General features: G+C 33.4%; 1 protein-coding gene across 8 annotated transcripts in view; it reads right to left on the bottom strand.

The window, feature by feature from the left end:
• Window positions 1–22011, bottom strand: part of ptprua (protein tyrosine phosphatase receptor type Ua) — a 434849-nt gene that overhangs the window by 297480 nt on the left and 115358 nt on the right. For all 8 annotated transcript variants that reach the window (XM_005159552.6, XM_009294143.5, XM_009294142.5 and 5 more), the window contains exon 2: window positions 2710–2838. In XM_005159552.6, the coding sequence (XP_005159609.1) occupies window positions 2710–2838 (129 nt within the window). The remainder of the gene's footprint in view (window positions 1–2709; window positions 2839–22011) is intronic.

The raw sequence follows: 22011 nt of genomic DNA, 5'->3' as shown, positions 1-22011 counted from the left end.
GACCCCAGATTAATAAAGGGACTAAGTTGAAAAGAAAATGAATGAATGAATGAATGTTTTGTTATCAAGCATATGTATTGTTAAGTAATAATAATAATAATAATAATAATAATAATAATAATAATAATAATAATAATACAATACTTATTATTATTATTATTATTATTATTATTATTATTATTATTATTATTATTATTATTATTATTATTATTAATATTATTATGATTTACGATGATTATGATACTATTAATAATAATAATAATTATTATTATTATTATTATTATTATTATTATTATTATTATTATTATTATTATTATTATTAATTATCCGGAGTGAATTAGTGTGTGTGGGTGTTGCGGCTGGCAGGGAATCTGCTGTGTAAAAACATGCTGGATAAGTTGGCGGTTCCGCTGAGGTGACCCCAGATTAATAAAGTAGGCCGAAAAGAAAATTAATGAATGAATTATTATTATTATTATCAAGGAGAGATTCACTGTGTGTTGTGTACTATTTGCTTAGAATGATTTCCTTTCCAACTTGATTGATCCTGATAAATTTGGATTTAGTGTAGAGCATCTGACATTTACATAAAAAACTCAAATAATAAAACTAATGACCTAAAAAATAACATTTTGCAAAATAAAAACACAAGCCAAAATATGCATAAACAAAAACTGTTGCCATAACAGCTGTGTAGAAAAGAAAATAATTTTATTGAAAACATCCATGCAAGAAAAGAATGCCACTGATTGACCACTCTAGAACCAAACATGTATCTCGAATTCTTCATTAAAGGCTGATTGCATTCTATGAAGGTGCACTTATGGCCATGATGCTAAGGATATATCTAATCTATTAAGCCAACATCATTTAGTTGCTCAGATAAGAAATGGATTAATCAAAGATCCACTGCTGTCAAATGATGTCAGGAATGGCTATTGTCAAGAACATCAGATTTAGCAACCATTACAGGTTTTCATTAGGACATTTAATCCCATTGCAGAATAGATCTAATTAGTCCCCAAATAGAACCACAAGAAAGCAGACCAATACATTATAGCACAATTTCTCCTACTGTAAGATGATTAATGGATACTAACCATATTGAACACAAACAAAACACAACTGTGTCTGGGAGAGCACTCAGATGTGTAAAAACCCATAATGCACACAATAGCGTCTACACTCTGACTTTGTTCAAATTACTATTTAGACTTGATTACCGTTATTAGAGAAAGTAAAAGTCGTATGTGCTTCTGTAGCTCCCCATGTACCTTGTAGAGATGTGCAATTACCGCTGAAGGCATCAAAACTCTAAACATGTTAACATACAATTCACACCTTGAACAGCAAGACACAGCCTGAAGTACACTAATAGAACAGTATAATTAAAAGGACTATTACTTTTCTTACTTAAGCTACCCTGTATGACAACCGTTGTGGAACCTCAATGGGGGAAAAAAAAAAATAGTTATCGGTGTCTTTAAATGTGAAAGAAAGAAAATCCCCCCAAAAAGAACATGAATTTTGAAATTATGAAACTATAGTGTTTTGTTGCAAAGTTAGTGCTTGAATGAAAAACTGCCAGCATTCTGGCAAAATAACCGAACAAAAACATTTGCTTTCTTACACAAAAATTATATTTGCAAAACATTTGTTTCTCATAAAACGTATAATTTTCTCACAGAGCATATATGTAGTTAAAGGCATCATTCTTAACTTTCCTGTGAAGTTGTATTTCATTTTCAAATATTTCCCAAGTGATATTTAACAAAGCAAGGACATTTCATAGTATTTCCTATATATAGACAGAGACTAATTATTGCTAAAGTACTAATTGCTAGATTAATCAGAGACCATGTGATTAATGCTTTAAACATTTTAAGGTATATATGAATCTTTTTTCTATTTCAAATAGAATATTAACAGTTTAGGAATAAATTAGAATAATTTACGGACAATTTAGCTTACCCAATTCACCTGTACCGCATGTCTTTGGACTGTGGGGGAAACCGAAGCACCCAGAAGAAACCGTTGAGAACGCAGGGAGAACATGCAAACTCCACACAGAAATGCCAACTGACCCAGCCGAGGCTCGAACCAGCTACCTTCTTGCTGTGAGGCGACATCACTACCTACTGCTCCACTGCCTCACATATTTCTTAAAACAAAACCATATTTTTGTATGTCTAGACTATTTCTTTTAGATTCAAGAAATATACGTCAACACCGTGGCTCAGAGGTTAGCACTAACGCCTTAGAGCAAGAAAGCCTCTGGTTCGTAGTGTATGTGTGTGAATGTGTGTGTAGGGACGTTTCCCAGTACTGGGTTGCAGCTAAAAGGGCATCCACAGTGTAAAACATATGCTGGATAAATTATCGGTTTATTTCACTGTGGCGACCCCTTAATGAATATACTGTAGAAATTAAGCTAAACGAATGAATGAAAAAAGTCAAAATGACAAAAAAATTTTAGGAGTGTAAGTCATGGTCTCACAATTCGATACATGATATGCTCAGTAAAAATGTAGTCCATTTTTTTTTTTTTTTTATGAAAATAAATCAAAATAAAACACTAAGGAAATATTTGAAAAATACATGCTTGTTTTCTTAAGCTTTAGAGTTGGTGCCATTTAACATACAGATAAACCTGGGAAATGCTCAGAGTGCAATGCTGTGTTTATTACAGCATAAGATAACAAGACTTACCTCGTATAAGGTCAGAAGTCATGTGAGGCCAGCTGTAGGTTCGTACAAGTTGCCAGTCAAAGTCATCTTCCTGTGCCTGTCTGTATTCACAGAGTGTGGGGTCAGAGTCTTCCTCAAACGTACAGCCAGCTGGACAGAGATAGAACACATTTTTTTAGAACAATGTTATTTTCAGATGGTCATTTTCCATTTCAACACATGTCAAAAGATCTGTTACACTGACCTAAATGGGAAAAAAACTAAATGGAAAGTTCTAAATCACAGCATTCTACTTGGGAAGTGTAACATATGTCACGCTCTACTAGAAGATGAAATTCACACTTGTGAATGTGCAAAGATGTACTGTGATTTCACAAAACAGGGAAATCCACAATTCTATGCAAATATCTATATGCAAAAATATCAGCCAATCATAAAAGAGGCATTTGAACAAAGACCTCTTAAAAGCACTGTATCCAAAACACACACCTTAAAAATGATTCTCACTTACAGCAACTGTTTTTGATCCATTCGAACTTTAATAATAACATAACAGAACTTCAGGGAAGAAAGTAAAATGCTTAAAAATAGTAAATTATGACCTCTTTAAACAACAAACATCCAAGAGCTCTGCATATTTGATCACACTTTTCTTTTCTTTTCCTTTTTTTTGTTTTTTTTTTTAAAACAGTAGGATGATTGTGGCTGGGGGGCAGATGATGCATTTCTGTAAATAACTTTTTCTAGGTTTGCTAGCTTTGTAGTCAAAAAGGAAGCTCAGGGCTGTGTCGAGTAATTAAATATTCTGCACAAAATGATGGTTTATAGCTGTAATTGTTCAAGAGCGATATGGGACTCTTTGTCTTGTAATAAGAAGAAAAACAGCAAAGATATTAGATAGATAGATAGATAGATGGATGGATGGATGGATGGATGGATGGATGGATGGATGGATGGATGGATGGATGGATGGATGGATGGATGGATGGATGGATGGATGGATGGATGGATGGATGGATGGATGGATGGATGGATGGATGGATGGATGGATGGATGGATGGATAGATAGATAGATAGATAGATAGATAGATAGATAGATAGATAGATAGATAGATAGATAGATAGATAGATAGATAGATAGATAGATAGATAGATAGATAGATAGATAGATAGATACTAAATTCGGATGGATGGATGGATGGATGGATGGATAAATGGATGAATGGATGGATGGATAGACAGATTAAAGCGTTAAATAAAAGTGAAATTGCCGGACACTTCCACATAAAACGCAAACAGACCCCTTCTACATTTACAAATACAAGCACAGCCATGTATAGGTCATTTCTGATTAATGATATCAGAATCATATCTATCATATCTCTATCTATCTATCTATCTATCTATCTATCTATCTATCTATCTATCTATCTATCTATCTATCTATCTATCTATCTATCTATCTATCTATCTATCTATCTATCTATCTATCTATCTATCTATCTATCTATCTATCTATCTATCTATCTATCTATCTATCTGTCTGTCTGTCTCTCTCTCTCTCTCTCTCTCTCTCTCTCACTCTTTATTATTTATGCACCTCCTTTTTGAGACATCCAAAGGCATAAACGCAAACTGCTGCTTAACATTTACACATTGACTACATTACAAATTACGTGAATGGATACCTAATGTGAACAAGTTATATAAAAACATATGGTGGAACACTTTCACATTTAAAGATCTTTATAATTTATGTGTGTGTGTTTGTTCTCGACGGCTGCTTCACTTGTTCACACTTTAACCAACTGAAGCAGCTTGAAAGTAAACAAACAGTGTTTTATCATAAACATTATATCGATAATTATTTTCACAGTTGGCATTAAGAAAGAACATATAAATGTTATCTGACTAACATCTAGCAGCTAAATGTGTCTGGAAAAATATTTAAAGGCTTTTGTTTTCATAAACCACGAGGATGTGATTGCGTCTGAGTGTTCTGATTGGCTAAAGTAGACATTTCACGTCAGTGCTTTCTAGATGTGAATGCGCTTTTTCCAGCATTCTTCCTTCTGCGCAGCATTCTGGCAAATTACTAGTAATGTTACAACCACTCTTTCTGGCAAATATTCTGAAAATTTACCAGTATTTTCAAAAAGACCTGTTCAGACATACAGACCTTTCCGGAAAATTTGCCAGTAAGTTTCTGGAAAGATCTGTATGTGTGAAAGGGGCTACTGTAAAGTCACACAAAAGGTATAAACAACTAGATCTGAATCATCTCATTAATGCTCACATGTGGCAGAGTGGGTTTTGAGAATGAAGCAATAAAATATGTTAATTTACGTCATAGTTTCTTCTCAACAGCATGGCTTTACTTCTAAATATGTTGTTCTGCTTATTTATGTTTGTGAAAACCATGGGGAAAATGAGTATAAGCTACTTAATCATAGAAAGAAGGACTTTGTAATCAAGAAAAGGTGTTATACTTTTGACAAACTGAAATGTATTGACCTTAAAATGCAGAAGTGCACTTGTTTATTTATATTTTTGCGATTCTTTTATAACTTCTGATTTACTGTCTGTCACAGTTGTGGGTTTGTGCACTCGCCTGATTGGTCGTTTTGGTTCCCTTGTGCATGTGTTATTGTGTCTGTGTTATTTTTGTCAAGTGTTTTGGCATCATCAGCTGTTCTGATTAATCAGCCAGCTGTGGCTCATTATTGCGACAATAACTGGGCGGTGGCCCTATGTCTCTTTGTCAGTTCATTTAGTTGTTCACAAACTCTGACTTTTGGTTAGGACCGGCTAAGACCTGTCTCTGGATTCTGGTTTGAATTTTTGTTTCTATGTCTGACTTCCGTGTTTACTAGCTACGATTCATTCCTTATTTTGTCCTTGTTTATTTGTATTGACTGTGGATACTGTATATTACCCTTGGACAATAAATCACTTGCAATTGGATTTATCTGTTTTATCATCTTTTTAAGAAGTGTGACAGTTTTGAGAACACAGAGAAATGACTAGGAATAATAAATGGCAGAAAACGGTCAAATTACTTACTCTAAAAATAAGTGTTTATCAGTTTGCAACATTAATCAGTATATATATATATATATATATATATATATATATATATATATATATATATATATATATATATATATATATCCCTGCTGAAAAATCCAGCTTAAACCAGCCTAGGCTGGTTGGCTGGTTTTAGCTGGTCAACCAGGCTGGTTTTAGAGGGGTTTTGGCCACTTCCAGGCTGGTTTCCAGCCATTTCCAGCCTGGTCTTAGCTGGTTAGGCTGGGAGATGACCAGCTAAAACAAGCTTGACCAGCCTAGCAGGCTGGGAGCCCAGCCAAAACCAGCTATGTCCAGCTTAAACCAGGCTGGTCAAGCTGGTTTTTGTTGGATTTAGCTGGTCATTTTCCAGCCTGACCAGCTAAGACCAGGCTGGAAATGGCTGGAAACCAGCCTGGAAGTGGCCAAAACCCCTCTAAAACCAGCCTGGTCGACCAGCTAAAACCAGCCAACCAGCCTAGGCTGGTTTAAGCTGGATTTTTTAGCAGGGATATATATATATATATATATATATATATATATATATATATATATATATATATATATATATATATATATATATATATATACATATATTGCTGATTCTTTTTAGTTGAATCAAATTAACTTTTCTATTCATCTTACCTAACACTTATCAAACTGACTGGAAATATTATGTTGAACTTTGCATAATTAAAAAAAAAAAATAGCTGAAACCTGATCAAGTCATTAAAATTAGTTAAATCAACATAAAAATATTTGTTGTCTTGGTTTTTTGTCATTACTTTTTTACAGTGCAGTTTTTTTTTTTTTTTTTTTTAGTACTGGTGAAATTATGACAAAAATTGATGATTTTCTTTTAGCAAAATAAATCCCTAAAATATGCTAAAGTTCATTTCAGTGGTATTGTTTACATTCTGCTCTCCAACATGGCTGATTGATGATATAATTTTGTAAAGTGTGTATTCCACAACGCTGACTACACTGTCTCAACAAACAGATCTGCATAAAGTTCATTACTTGTAAAATAACATTGCAGAGAGTCAGTCCTCAAAATTGGATTTGGAAAACCAATTGGAATTGTGTGTGTAGTGTGAAGAAAGGCTAATCGCCTGCACTAAAACTAATGAGGCAAACCAAAAGGCTTTTTCGCCGACACACATAGCGATGTGGAATCATCTCAGGCAAAAATGATTGAGTACCACACCTGATCTCAGACTCTAGCTAAAAGCTTTTCTGTGTCTTTTGTTTCCCTTAATTGCATCTAATAACTCTGGTTCCCTCAGCTCTGTGCGTAAGTGGAGGTGTGTGTTTCGGCTCAATTAGCTTCAGGCTTGGAGGACGCTGAGGTAAAGACGGGTCAGGTAGATTGCTGTCAGCTGACAACCATCAGAGACACTGAAACGGAACACAAAACACACGTAATAGACTCATCACCAGTGCGAGGTGACCCAGTGCTGTGTGTTTGGGAAACATGCTATCGGCAGACTCTCGGCCGAGCTAATAATACTCCATTTAGAGTAGCATCTAAAAACAGAAGCACTCTCACAGACACATGCTCTCACACTGCATTACAGGTGCATGGTGAAATTGTAGCCAGACCCAGGAAAATGGACTCAAACAAAACAGCAGAACATTGCTATAGACTCAGAGCAGACATAATTTCCGCTTTTTTTTTCCCAAAGTACTAAGCAACATTTTTTTTTCTTCAACAATATAAAAATAAATGTTTTTTTTTTTTTTTTTTAAGCAACAAATCAACATATTAGAACAATCATTTAACTCTGAAATCTGGAGTAATGCAGTTTTTAAGTATTATTTTCTTTTATTTATTTTTTTTACATAGAAATAATTATTTATTTTAAATAACTGCAATTCTTTGCCATAATATATTTTTATTTTAATTTTCAGTTTGTACACATTAAAACAAAGTACAATACTTCACATGCATTTTTTTTGCATCAAAACTCTTGCTACATTTACAAATTTTACAAAATAAAAGGATATATATAATAACTTAATAAAATTAAATGAATAAATAAATAAATAAATAAACAATTTAAAAATAAATAAATAAATAATTAAATAAATAAATAAATAATTTTAAAAAATGTCCTTATTTGGTTAATGGTAATCTATTCAAAAGTGATCATTATAGTCATTCTGAGTACATTGTACAGCAAATATATAGATTGAAGAATGTATCAGTACAGAACTGTAAGACTGGAACTATTGTCCACATAAAAAAAAAAAAATAAATCATTAACTGCTTCCTTTGTTAATTTCACATCTTCGATATATCTGATGAAAGAACTTCATACAGGATGTTTTTCAAATATATGCTGTTAAGCTTTTAGTATGTAAGTACTTTTTTTTTTCTTTTTTTTCTAATGGCAAGCTTGACAACATCTGTCTTATCCATTGAGTAGTGTTTGGTCTTTGTACCTTTTTCCACAGCAAAGCAACATTTTTTGGCATAAAGCCAAAACCCACTGTAAATTATTGTTTGGTTTTACTATTCTCTCGCTTTTAATATTGTTTGAGTTTTCTGGGTAAAAGTCCATCAAAAATTGCAATTGTGCTGCCTACTGCGCCACCATGTCTGTGTTGAGTTAAAAAAAAAAAACCTTAATTTGTTTGTTTAAATTCAGCTCAAATAAATTGTTTACAACCACTTAAGAAAATGTGGTAAATCCAAGGAATCATCTTTGAATATTTTTTGTCAGTTGAATTGATGTGTCATTTTATATTTTTTTTCTTTTTTTGCCCTTTGTTTTGTTAACAACAATAAAAAAAATATATAAATTAAATAAATAAATAATAAATAAATAAATATTAGTTTTGAGTTAAAAAATAAATAAATATACTATCGCCATTTTGATCTGTCATCCAAATGCTGCATGTAATGATATGGATATACACGCTCAGAAAACATAAATAAATAAAATAAAATAAAGTACCATATCTGCCACTAGGGTGGTAACTTTTCAAAACAATTTAAGGTTTATATTCCAAGCTGAAAAGTCCAAAAATGTGCCATTTAAAAATTCATTATGCACAATTACAGTTTTTCTCAGTGGCTTTGGTGCATTTCTCACAACACTTTTTACATTTGCACAACAGTAAATGCATTTCTCAAAACAATTAATACAAACTGCAAAACCTAGTTGATAACTTGCAAAAGTGTGTCACTTGCTCAAAATCGATAGCTCATTCCTCAAAAGCAAGTATTGTATGTCAATGAAAGTGTCAGTGTCATCAAAATGGAAAGTCCTGACACCATTGTTTATGAACAAGATAGGGAAATGTCTTTGTCGTGTTTTCATTATGACAGTTTACTCTGTACATTTTTTCCAATGCAAAAAAAGTCAGATTTTGTTCACACGCTCTGAAAGTGCTCAAGACACATATATATGGATATATACTATTTGCATAGCCATTTGAAAACTAGACATCACTGCATTTAGTAAGGTATCTGAGTAAAAGACACTGAATATGTATGTTTCACAGTTTTACTGCATTTGTTTTTTGCAATTGTAATTTGTTCACAGCATTGTGCAAAAGAATAAACACACCCTTACTTACAACAAACAAAAGCCTCCTTTGGATAGAGCTGGAAACAACTGTAAAGAATATTGCAGTACATACTGGAACTGAACCTACAACATACTGTACAGGTCTGTAAATCATTCATCAAATTGTTCATTTCAGAATACATTTTCAGAAAAAAATAACATTTTTTTTTAAATTTACATTTGACAGATTTGACAACTAGTTCAACATTTTTGTATGTAATAATGAGTCAAGTAATGAAATGAGGACTATTAGTTTTATATGGAATGACTATTCAGCATTCACAAGTTTAGGTAATCTTGAATGACATAAGTAAATGATAATGTTATAAAACAGCAGAGAGTTGTATGAAAGCAATTGATGCATGTCCAAAAGCATTTGCAATTTGTTGGAAGGAATGAGAAACTGCTACGTTGATGTGCACAAATGACTAAGGAGAAATGCATTAACTGTTGTGCAAATGTAAATAGTGTTGTGAGAAATGCACCAAACCCACTGAGAAAAACTGTAATGTACCAATGTGAACCTTTTAGTACAAACAAGCACATTTTTGAAAAGGTACCATCCAAGTCACAGGTTTTGTACCTTTACATCCGAGAGAGTTTAGGAACCGATATCTGTTGTACTGTGTGTGTTATATTTTTGTTATATTTTTGTGTGTTATATAGTTTTGTTACAACATGAGAAAAAAAATGTACACTTTTGTCCATCAGATATTACAACACTTCAAAAATACTGTAAATCATTGTTATAAAGCCGAAGAGTTCAGCTAATGGAGGGTGCTTTTTTTTTGTTACTGAAATTACCTTATTTTTCACCTTGAATTGAAATATTTATTTAGAAATAATATGCTTTTACTTGAAATATTTAGCTAACAGTGTATTGTCACACTGTTGCTATTATAATGTTATTATCTCGGTTATTATAACTAGAACAAAGCACATGCAAAAGCCACTTTAATGCCAGTGGAATGAAAATTGTGGTTGTTCATGAATGTTGTAGATTCAAATTGACTTCTGAATAATTGGAAATAAACAATGAAGTGTGAAAAGCCCTGTTATGTGTTTGTGACAAACTAAATTCATTTGTCAACAGTTGCCAAGCATCAAATGAGTTTTGAAACCACCCCTAGTTCTAACCATGACAAACACGCAACCATTCCTGTCAACAAAACCTGTGGTATTTCACGGTCAAAAATGTTTTATTTTTGTCTTTTAGGCTGTTTAATATCGATCACACTGAAAAAAAGGAGTAGAAAAGTAAAAAAAGAAGTCCTTTGAAGAGTCACAGACTGTTTTACCTTCCTTTCTTCATCTTCAAAGTGAAAGTAGTGCAGACTGTCAACGAATGTCCAGAAACCTTTCTGATTTTAATTTAAATACCTCCAGCTGTGTTCCAAGGAGGAATAAAAGTCTTGGGTGTATTGAACAACTAAAGGGTGAGAAATGAATGACTTTGTTTTTTAGTGATTTTTTATGTGTTGCTTGCTCTTTTGTAGCATTAAATATATTACTTAACTGGAGTGAATGTGAAGTGGGCATTAAATATAGTGTGACTAAGTGGAAACGGTACTAATTTGTGAAATTTGTGGCATCATTTCCAAGGACTTACTGTTGTGTTTGGTATTTTTGAGAACTACACAAAAATGCATTAAAATGCATAGAAAACACTTTAGAATTTGCTCCTCCTTTTATTTTTCAGAACCAGTTTCTGGTTCAAACAAATATGGAATGAAGCAAATAGTGCCTCTTTCTGCTGTTGATCTGAGTGAAAGAGGAGCAGGTAGACTGAGCTGCTGTGACTGAGCAAAGGACTCATTTGCATTTTTATGAATCTGCATAGGCTAAATGAGGTATGGTTGTAAAGCTATATTCAAGTCATTTAAGACATGAAGAAATTAATGTCAAGATTGGACGGACAGACAGACAGAAAGATAGATTGACAGAGATAGACAGATAGATAGATAGATAGATAGATAGATAGATAGATAGATAGATAGATAGATAGATAGATAGATAGATAGATAGATAGATAGATAGATAGATAGATAGATAGATAGATAGATAGATAGATAGATAGATAGATAGATAGAGATAGATAGACCAACATGACTAGAATATCTTATTTTATGAGTACGTTTGTGTCTGAAGGATGTTTTTTTTCGCTCTTTGCAGATCCATCATTATGAAGGAAGTCTCAACCGGATTAAACACTGTTTCTCTTGAAAGCAACAAGCGCAGCTCTCAAGGAAGTATTTTACATGCTTTAGCTGTCAGAATTAAACAGCAAAGACTGGCTTATATTCCATTGGTTTATAATCCTCAGCTGCCATCTCCAGTCATTTAAGAGCAGGATTTTCAGTTATCTGTGAAGGAACTCCGTGTCATTGTAAACACAGTTTTAAAGTCAGAACTGCTTTCATCAGAGGCTTGCGGCCTGTGAAAAGCTTAGATAATGATTATTACAGAAGAGCTGAAAAGCTTTTATCATCACAACCATGAAGAGTGAGAAATTATGATGTCAAAGATTATTATCGCTCGCTTTGTCTCTCCCCGTTCCGCTGGTGTGAAAGTATCGCAGTTGTTCTGCTTTGAACAAGCACAAATGCTCTCTGCTGCTCTCTATTATTTACTTTTTCTGAATAAAAATAAGTATGTACAGGTGTGGGAGTGCTAATATGCATATATATATATATATATATATATATATATATATATATATATATATATATATATATATATATATATATATATATATATATATATATGCATACAGTATTAAATTTTCTATATATAAGACAATATATGTCTTCATACACTACTGTTGAAACTTTTTTTTCTGAACAAAATAGCCATATTTATTATGCAAGAATTTGTTGATTACAATTAACATGGAAGTGTGATGTTGTTGCAAAGAAGAAATAAATAAAAAACTATTTATACAAATGTTTTTTGGGTTGTGTGGGGGGTCTACACAATACAATAAAATGTATAAATGTTTTCATAAAAACAAAGATACTAAGAAATGTACTCTTAAGACTCAAGTAATGGCTGCTGCAATTTCAGCTTCAACATCAAAAGGCGCCTATGATTAAAAGCATCTTTTGTAAGCTGTTTGGACAGAACTGTGTGTAGGTATAGTGTGTTTACAGTCATATTGGGGTGATATTAAGACAATAAGTTTTTTTTTTTTTTTTTTTTTTTTTTTTAATATTCTGATGTTAAAATAGGATCAAATTCTTCCCATTTTAAGGCCCACAGCAATGTGACGTAGGAGTGTGGTTTCCCTGCCCACTTAATTGATTGACAGCCGCGGATTAACATTTCTCTGTATAATCATATCCAAAAGACAGGACGTGTGCAAAGCAACTTTAAAAATCTGTTTAGCTAGCTGTTATCATCAAATGTAACAAGAATAAGTTTTAAAAGTTTAAAACGTTTTTAAAGTACTTTCTCAGCTAAATCACCACAGTTGTATGTTAGAAAAAAAAAAAAAAGACACTTCAGTTCTGGTTGTGAAGGTTAAATCAGGTTTATTTTATACATTAACATAACAGATATCCAAGCAGCAGTGGAATTTAATGTGTATCTTGTCACATTTGCCGTGCAAAAATAGTGCAAAGTTTAACGTGCGCACTGTGTCTGTGTTCACTGTGTGTGTGTGTTTGTGTGTGCGTGCGTGCGTGTGTGTGTGTGTGTGTGTGTGTGTGTGTGTGTGTGTGTGTGTGTGTGTGTGTCTGTGTGTGCATAAACTTTGTAACAACATTGTGTGTGACTCATCGAAAGCCTTGAATTAACTCCACAACACATACATTCTTACTGTAAATGTTACGGGAGATCTGCTTCCTTTATGTTTGTCACTGTGCTGTTTATCTAATGCAGCCGGAGACTGAGACACACTCTGACGAGAGTAAGAATGGTGAGTGGGGAGAACTAGCATTAAAGTTGATGCTTGGAGCTGCTTATTACAAACTGTTGAAAGGTTTTTTTTTTTTTTTTGTTGTTGAGCTGAAACTTTACAGACACATTCAAAGTTCAGTGATGTAATTTTGAACACATTTTAATAAAAAAGTAACTGTTACACAGTCAAAAAGTAATTCCCGTGACCAACCCAAGCTCATTCTGAAAACGTAATCCCGTGGACGTTTCTGGAGACTGCAAAATATGTCCCGGGAGGTACGTATGGCTGCTTTTAATTTTTTTAAGCGAACGCTACGGGGCGGTGTGACGCCGTTCTCTTTCTCGCTTGCCGGCTGACCGCTTACCTCCGTGTGGAGGGCTTTCCCGCCGCAATCAGTTTGTTTGGTCAGCTCATTGTGCCGATTGGCCGGTCGCGCAGTCAATCATTCGGTCAGACAGTGGCCTCTGGTGGGTTGACGCGAGAACAGTGCGGGCGCAAACGGCACTCGTGAGAGACGTTCGAGATACGAAAAAGCGCACACAGCGGCCTCTCACGGATTCCAAAAAACAAAAACTGCACAAATACGTACCTCCCGGGACGTATTTCGCAGTCTCCAGAAACGTCCGCTGGCTACGTTTTCAGAATGAGCCTGGGTTGCCCGTGATACAACTCTTAATAATAAGCTAAAATGACATCCCCATTTGCTTCAATATTACTTGCAAAATAATTTATTTGTTTGTTTGTTTTTTTAGCTAATTTATGAGGATTGAACATAAAACAACTAAGTTGTACAAAAAATAAATAAAGAAAGAAAGAATTGTGTTGTTTCAGCCTATTAAGTAGTTTGAGCAAACAGCTTTTTTACACATTTTGTGTGTGTGTGTACATACAACTTGACATTAAATTTCATTCATATTAACATATTGGTGGTAACGATTAAAGCTGATTATTTAAAATTCAAGACACAGAGTATAAACAGACTGATCCAGAAAGTTCTTTAGTAAAATTCCAGTTGTGAAATGACATTTCGGAACACAATGATGTGTGAACCCGAGCCAGCAGCTTTGCATTTTTGGGATTTATACACTTAGCATGCGGTTTCTATTGGGCATTAGTAAGCATATTGCCTCTTAGCGGTGTGAATTTAAAGGTGTTAAAGAGGCTGTCTGACTCGGTGCCAGACCCCGCTCATGGGTTGTGGTGAGGGTGGCTCCGGGGCCCGTGCTCCCTTTGTTTGTTTACCTTTCCATCTGTTGCTTTAATAATGCAGAGGCATTACTCCACTCTCAGGCGTTATGAGCCCACTGCTCATCTGATTCCGCCTGTAGTGTGTCTGCTTCCATTTTCTGTCCACTTGTTGACTCTTTTTGAACTGCTCTGCCCAGACCAATAACACACACATGCACTTCTGACAAATGGTACATTCCTGGAATCCATTGTGCTGTTTGCTTAAATATATTGGTTTGAGTAGCTTTTCTTGCTTTTTTATTTCACTATCCAAACAAACACACTATCCTCACAGAATATATGAAAGCATCTTTCATATATTTTCTAAAAATTATTTTGAAATCATATTCATTCCCATGATGGAACATATAGCAACCGGTGTTGTTCTTGTAATAATAATAATAATAATAATAATAATAATAATAATAATAATAATAATAATAATAATAATAATAATAATAATAATAATAATAATTTTAATATTATTATTATCATTAATAATGTTGTTGTTATTAATAATGATAATAGTAATATTTTTTTAAGTTAAATGTATATATCATGCATTTTATCACTACTAACAGATGACTATTTACCATGTCAAAAAATATCCTTTGATGTCATATTAAAAGTTAACAGCACAGCCACAAAGTAATATTTAACAGCAGTTTTTAATATTTTTAATATTTATAATGTACATTGCCAGTATTCTAGTCCAATTTCCTAGTCCTAGTCCAAAGAATCCAATTTGTCCTACTCCAATCTGTCAGCCAGACATATTTAATCTCTTAAAACTTGTTAGCCAGCACTCAATGTTGGGTGTTTACACCTACCTAACTTTAAATAGTAACAGTTCCTGACTCCAGTAAGCCACAAACACAAGTTGTGTATCATTGGATAGAAGAAGGAGGAGTTACATGTTAAAAAATATAAAAAGTTATGCATTATGACATTATGAGAAAAAAAAAATTGTATTGTGTTTAATATTTGTTTTCCATATAGAAACACAGAAAAACATTATTGTAATGTCTTAGAAAAAAAAAAAAATGCCTTGAAAGCCAAGTATTTCATGAGTTTATATTTTAGATTTGATGAAGATAGCATGGATAATGAGTTTACTGTAAAAAAATTTCCGAGGCTATGTCGATGTCCTTCTCTCCCTCTCTGTCAGAGGCACTTTCTCAAAAATTATAATGTTGTATGATCACTTTATTTTAAACCTATTTTAATTTGTACATACTAAATAAGCACAGTATATTGTTTTATTAGTATACACATATACAGCCAGTGGTGAATAGATTATTGAAAAATCATACTCATGTAAAAGTACAATTATTTGCCCAAAAATGTAGCGCAAGTAGAATAAAAGTATCTGATGTAAATAAGACTCAAAGTATGAGTAAAAAGTAGCACTTTTCAAAGTACTCAAGAGTAGTGAATTTTTACTCAAGAGTAGTTTACATGCAATTTGTGCAGGGATGTGTAAGTGTAACATTCTGTAGTGCATTTAGTGATTATTTACGGCCATTTGGCAAGTTCAATCATTATAAAGTAAGCTTCCGCCATCTTCTCATCCGTAACATGCAGTCTAAATAGTCTCTTGGTCATTGTGTGTAAAGGTTTTGAACATCTTCTAGGACACTTTAAACACTTCCAAGCGGTGTGCTGCATTTATAAAGTGCCTATGCCTTGTGGTTGTTCATGATGAGATTTACCTTTTTTTTTTAAGATTAATATTATTAGCTTGAAAAGAAGTTATTATTTTTGATTGGCTGCAGAACAAACCAATGATATTCAATATTTGCCTACTAAACCTAACTAACAAGTTAACCCCTAAATTGCATTTTAAGCTAAATACTAGTATCTTACAAAATAACTGCAAATGATGTCCAGTCATCATGGGAAAAAAGAAGAATTAATTATTAGAAAAATGTCATTAAAATATAACTATGTTTTAAAATCTGTAGAATAAATATTATCTCCATTAAACAGTACTGGGGAAATATTTTTAAAGGAAATAAAATAATTTTGACTTCAACTGTATTATACAGAATAATCACTGAACACAGTAGTACACATCATAGTTGCATTTGATATTATTTCTGTGTAATAACTTCTCAAATAAAACACCAAGTATTTGAACTGTATAATAATCCCCAATGATTTATTGACAATTGCTATATAACAATAACCACTGGTTAAGCACAAATAGTCATCCTGTTTCTCTCAGCCTGAGATCTACTGTTGGATTGTTGTCACGAATGCTGTGCTTTTTAAAGATACATCTGTAGTTAAAAGAAGTTCAATGTCTCGAGACCTCTTCTTTCTGTTCTGTTCAGGTGTTTGCAAAGCCGTTTCTCAACAGATGACTGTGTGAAGACACGAAAATACACAGCACGGTACGGTAGCACTGTCTAAGAGAAGTGTGTTTGTGGGAGTTTAAGTTGCTCAGCTCTTTTATCTACATTGTGTTGACACATTCCACTGATGTTCCTCATTAGTGCGGGCTTTGCCTATGATCCTTTGCTTCAGTAAGCTCTCAGTTATGCATTTAATGAAATTCTAATTATTTAAAAATGCATGTTTGTGTGTGTGTGTGTGTGTGTGTGTGTGTGTGTGTGTGTGTGTGTGTGTGTGTGTGTGTGTGTGTGTGTGTGTATGTGTGTGTGTGTGTGTCTTCCCACTAGAAATGTTATTGCTCAGATGTTGCACTTTTTTGCAGTTTGCTAAACTTGGTCTTTAATATTTGCTTGGATTGTCATAAGAAATTGCAACAACAACAACAACAAGAACAACAACAATAACAATAATAATATATTATTATTAATATATTATTATTATTATTAAAATAAAATAAAGGGTATGTTTATACGACACCATTTTAAGTTCAAATGTTCACTCACACAACATCAATAGCCTGAATATGCCAACTTTTGAAAATGTAAGTGCCAAAAAAAGTCAAATTCTAAATTTCAAAAAGACAGCATTCTGTTGCAATATATTAAAAAGTTTACACACTAAAATGAGCTTTTGTGAACATAAACAATGTGGAAAGACATCACACAGACATATCAACCAATCAACCAATAATAATATGTATATATTTAACGTTTATTTAATGTTTACAATGCAAATCCAATTAGATCAACGTATTTGTTAAACAAAGCAAGTCTCTCATATATTATGTCTACTAAAATATTACTAACAAACTGTGTTGTAAATGAATTTTATGAACATTCTAATATGATTATTATTATATCATAATAGTATTAGTGAAATGAATTTAACAACTGATTAAATCTAAATTTACACACATTTACACAAGTAAAAACATAGACTCAATGATGAGCTAAAAATCTGTACAAATATGCGAATTTCTGCATGCACATATTCCTTTTGGGCCCACCTACAGTATAACTTATGTGTTTTTTTAACCACACTTCGTTATTATTGTTAATTTATTCGAAATAATTTTGAAACAAATATTTGTGCTTAACAAACAAAATTAAATATGCGCTAATGAATGTCTTCGGCGTGGAGTGAATTTCCACCATTTCCTTATCCACAAAAGTAAAAAGTAAAGTAAAAAGCAAAAGTTAAGAAAAAGTAAAGAGGCCAAATGGAGGAGGCTCATTCTTTATCCTCGCGCTGCAGATGGTTTGTTTAACTGTTTTCTTGCTAGTGAGCCATTCAGTTTTTCCACTAAAAAAGTCCACCAAGTAAATAGCACATGTGCCATGGCGCGACACAATTGACTCTTAAAGGAAATAGGAGAAGAGACTCTGATTGGTTTAATACACGTTATGCTCAAAATATACCTATAAATCATTAATAAGCACAATCATGTTAAACCATACACCAGGCTGCAGACAGTATTTTTCAGTCCTTAAAATAATTAAAGTGGATTTGTTAATGCTTTTGCACCATGCGTTTCAGACTTTGCACCTAGATCATTAAAATAGAGCCCAAGTAAATTGAACAAACAGCAAACATAATTTTTTGAGTGCACATATATACAGAATAATGAAACGGGATTAAATGTAATGGAATGTTAGTAATATATCTAATTAAAGTATTACAATCACTCGCTCACTTCAACCTAGTGCTCGTTAAGCTTCACTTAATTCACATTTAATACCAAAAGTGTCTCAAATGTAAATGAAGCCTAATAATATTACTTTACAGACACATCACCACAGGCACTTTATTTCTAGGGAGTCTGAACAGCTCAAAACACAACCTGTCGACAGTGTGGTTGCTGTCTAGCAGAGACTATTGAGATCACATTTCTGATGTTTTTTTTTTTTCCTGTGGGGTCAGTATTTATACTACATGTTAAACGCTTGTAGACAGGTTTGATTGCGTGCCGTTTGATGTGTCTGTACGCCGTTCTGCTTCCCTGTAGAAACACCTGAAGAGGAGTATTTCGAAATCAGCTACATGAAAACCTGCTTTCCCAGAGCAACATCCTCACCAAAATGTCAAACACGTCAAATTACGAAAGAAGAATTTGTCTTTGGAATTTGGATCCGTGCAGTATGCTAATTAAAAACAGCATAAAAGAAATGTCGCTGACACAGCCTCATCAGAGGGTATTAAAAAACGGGGTCTGACTTTCCATCGCCAAAGCTGTTTTGTGTCTCGAGACAGCCCTGCAAGGTGTGGTGAGACAGAACAAAGCGGCGTAAATAAATAACGAAGTGTGAATGCTGCGGCCGTTACTTTGAAAGCGAGGGAAGTAATTTGCAGAACACCGCATCCTGAAAGTTGCCGTGGAGATCTAGGTATATGTGTGGGAGATGGCTTTGATGTCTAAGAGCAAACACTGTGTGCAGTCTGTTCCCTTCACAGTGCACATGCATTTCTTTTTCATTCATTTGCTCATTTATTTATTTATTTATTTGCTTTATGACTCTTCTTTGATGGCAATAGTTTGTTAGAAGGTTTAATATATGTCCCACAGTTCCCATTTGAGGCACTGTCATAAATCTGAACACCACCTGCAGCAAAATGGAAGAAAGGACGAGTGCAGAGAAAAACATGACTATATGAAAGACAGATATAATGTACTGTATAGGCTCTGTTCCAAAACCTATTAATGTGCCTATGGAGAATGCATTTTTAGGCATAATTATCTCCCTATGAATCAGTTTCACAGAGTAGGCAGTGTAATTATGTTGCTTCCTATTTTTATGATTTTTTTTTTAAGACAGAATCATTGTATGCATCCTTTGTGCAGAATATGCATATTTAATAGTAAAATAATTAACACCCTACAAAAAAGATTAAACATACTAAATGTAGTGTACATTGATTATAAATAATTATTTTCATAAGTCAAAAAATACATTTAAATAATTTTAAACAAAGGTCTAAAACTACGTTTTAAAAAGCATGGAATGTGTGTATCGTCATATTTGATAAATGATAAAAATTATTATGATAAATAATAATATTTAAATATAAAGCTTTAAAGACTATCAGTATTTCATTAGATGGATGGATGGATGGATGGATGGATGGATGGATGGATGGATGGATGGATGGATGGATGGATGGATGGATGGATGGATGGATGTGTGAGTTGGTGGGTGGGTGTGGGTATGTGGATGGATAGATGGATGGAAAGATAGATAGATGGATGGATGGATGGATGGATGGATGGATGGATGGATGGATGGATGGATGGATGGATGGATGGATGGATGGATGGATGGATGGATGGATGGATGGATGGATGGATAGATAGATAGATAGATAGATAGATAGATAGATAGATAGATAGATAGATAGATAGATAGATAGATAGATAGATAGATAGATGTGGATGGATGGATAAATACGTAGATGGATGGATGGATGGATGGATGGATGGATGGATGGATGGATCAAATTACAGCAATTTACAATTACAGATGATATTGAACAATATTATTTGTTAGCTGTTTTGCTTTTATATTTGAGAAGCTGAATCCCCTTGTAACCAGCCTATGCACATGACCCAGACTGCCAAATATGAACACAATATACTGTCAAATGTAGCCAAGATCACTAATTCATTGCACAAGAGGCTGATACTCCACCAGCTTTCCTAAATAGGCTCCTTCCAAAGAAAAAAAGGATCAAAACAGCAGCCTATTTCAAGGATAAAACCCGTTCTACTGCTCTTTTCAGAGGTAATATCAGGTCTAGTAGCATTTACAGCAGGAAACAGAGAAAAAGTATGAATTCAAGGCAAACATCTGGGATTTAACAAGCTAATTTGTATAAACAGTCACTGTGGGTGAAAAATTGATAATCTCTCTCTCTCTCTCTCTCTCTCTCTCTCTCTCTCTCTCTCTCTCTTTCTCTCTCACACACACACACACACACACACACACACACACACTGCAACTCAAAGCTGAAAAACATTTATATATATATATATATATATATATATATATATATATATATATATATATATATATATATATATATATATATAAACACTGACACTTCTCCAATCCAAAGTGACTTAAAAATAAATAAATAAACAAACAAAAACCCTAAAAACATTTTATGATTCCGGTCATAACTGAACAAAACTGCACATGGCGTTTAGGTCTCTATTAATCACACTGCAAAATTGCATTGACTGAGTGCTGTCACTAATCATCACTGTGTATAATCATTTCAGTGCATAAACTCTATGGAAGGTAATGCGTTGTACATTGTCGTGCATTTTTTAAATTGAAAAAAGCAACATGACCTAAAGTTAATGTATAAAGTATTCAGTCAAATGTGTTAAAAGGATAGTTCTCCCAAAAAAGTGTTCACAGTATCTATGCAGTCAAGTGTTTTTAAGAATTTCTTTAAAGAAGAAAAAAAAAAAAAAACAAGATAAAAAACAGCAGTCATGGGCATCCATTAGGAACACAAATGACTACAGAGGTCAATAGCTGCTGCTTTCCAACATTCTTAAAAGTATCTTCTTTTGTGTTCAACAGAAGAAAAAAAAATCAAAAAGGTTTGGAACAAGGGTTTTGTGATGGACTTAAACTATCTCTTTGAGAGCTAAATTTTTGGCAGAGGGAAACATGCTGTGTGATGAGAGGCAAATACAGTGAAAAACTTACAGTAGTTAGAAAAAAACGATTGCTCCTCTATTTGGTAAAATGTATATCTTGAAATAAACTGCACTGATGAACAATCTATCGATAAACGCACATACCTTGTCCTCCATTTCTGCTCTGCACAGTTGTGGTTTGTGAATTGAAAAATGAGACGATCTTGTACTGTTTTTTTTTTTTTTTTTACTTATCACACAATTTTTAGGGGAACTGAGGGGGGAAATTACTAAAAAAGACTAGTGATGCCCATATGGCCAAAACATTTATTATTATTATTATTATTATTATTATATTCAAACCTTCTACTTGTTTCGAAACAACCCAGGCTCATCTGATTATGTACCCCTATAAACATTTCTAGGGAGAGCAAAATACAACCCAGGAGCTATGTTTCTTTGCAGTTTTTGTTTTCAGGAATCTGCCAGAGGTAGAGTAGCATGATTCTGGCTAA

The sequence above is a fragment of the Danio rerio genome, chromosome 19 (assembly GCF_049306965.1).
Source record: "Danio rerio strain Tuebingen ecotype United States chromosome 19, GRCz12tu, whole genome shotgun sequence".
NCBI lineage: Eukaryota > Metazoa > Chordata > Actinopteri > Cypriniformes > Danionidae > Danio > Danio rerio.
This window is presented reverse-complemented; position numbering and strand designations above follow the sequence as displayed.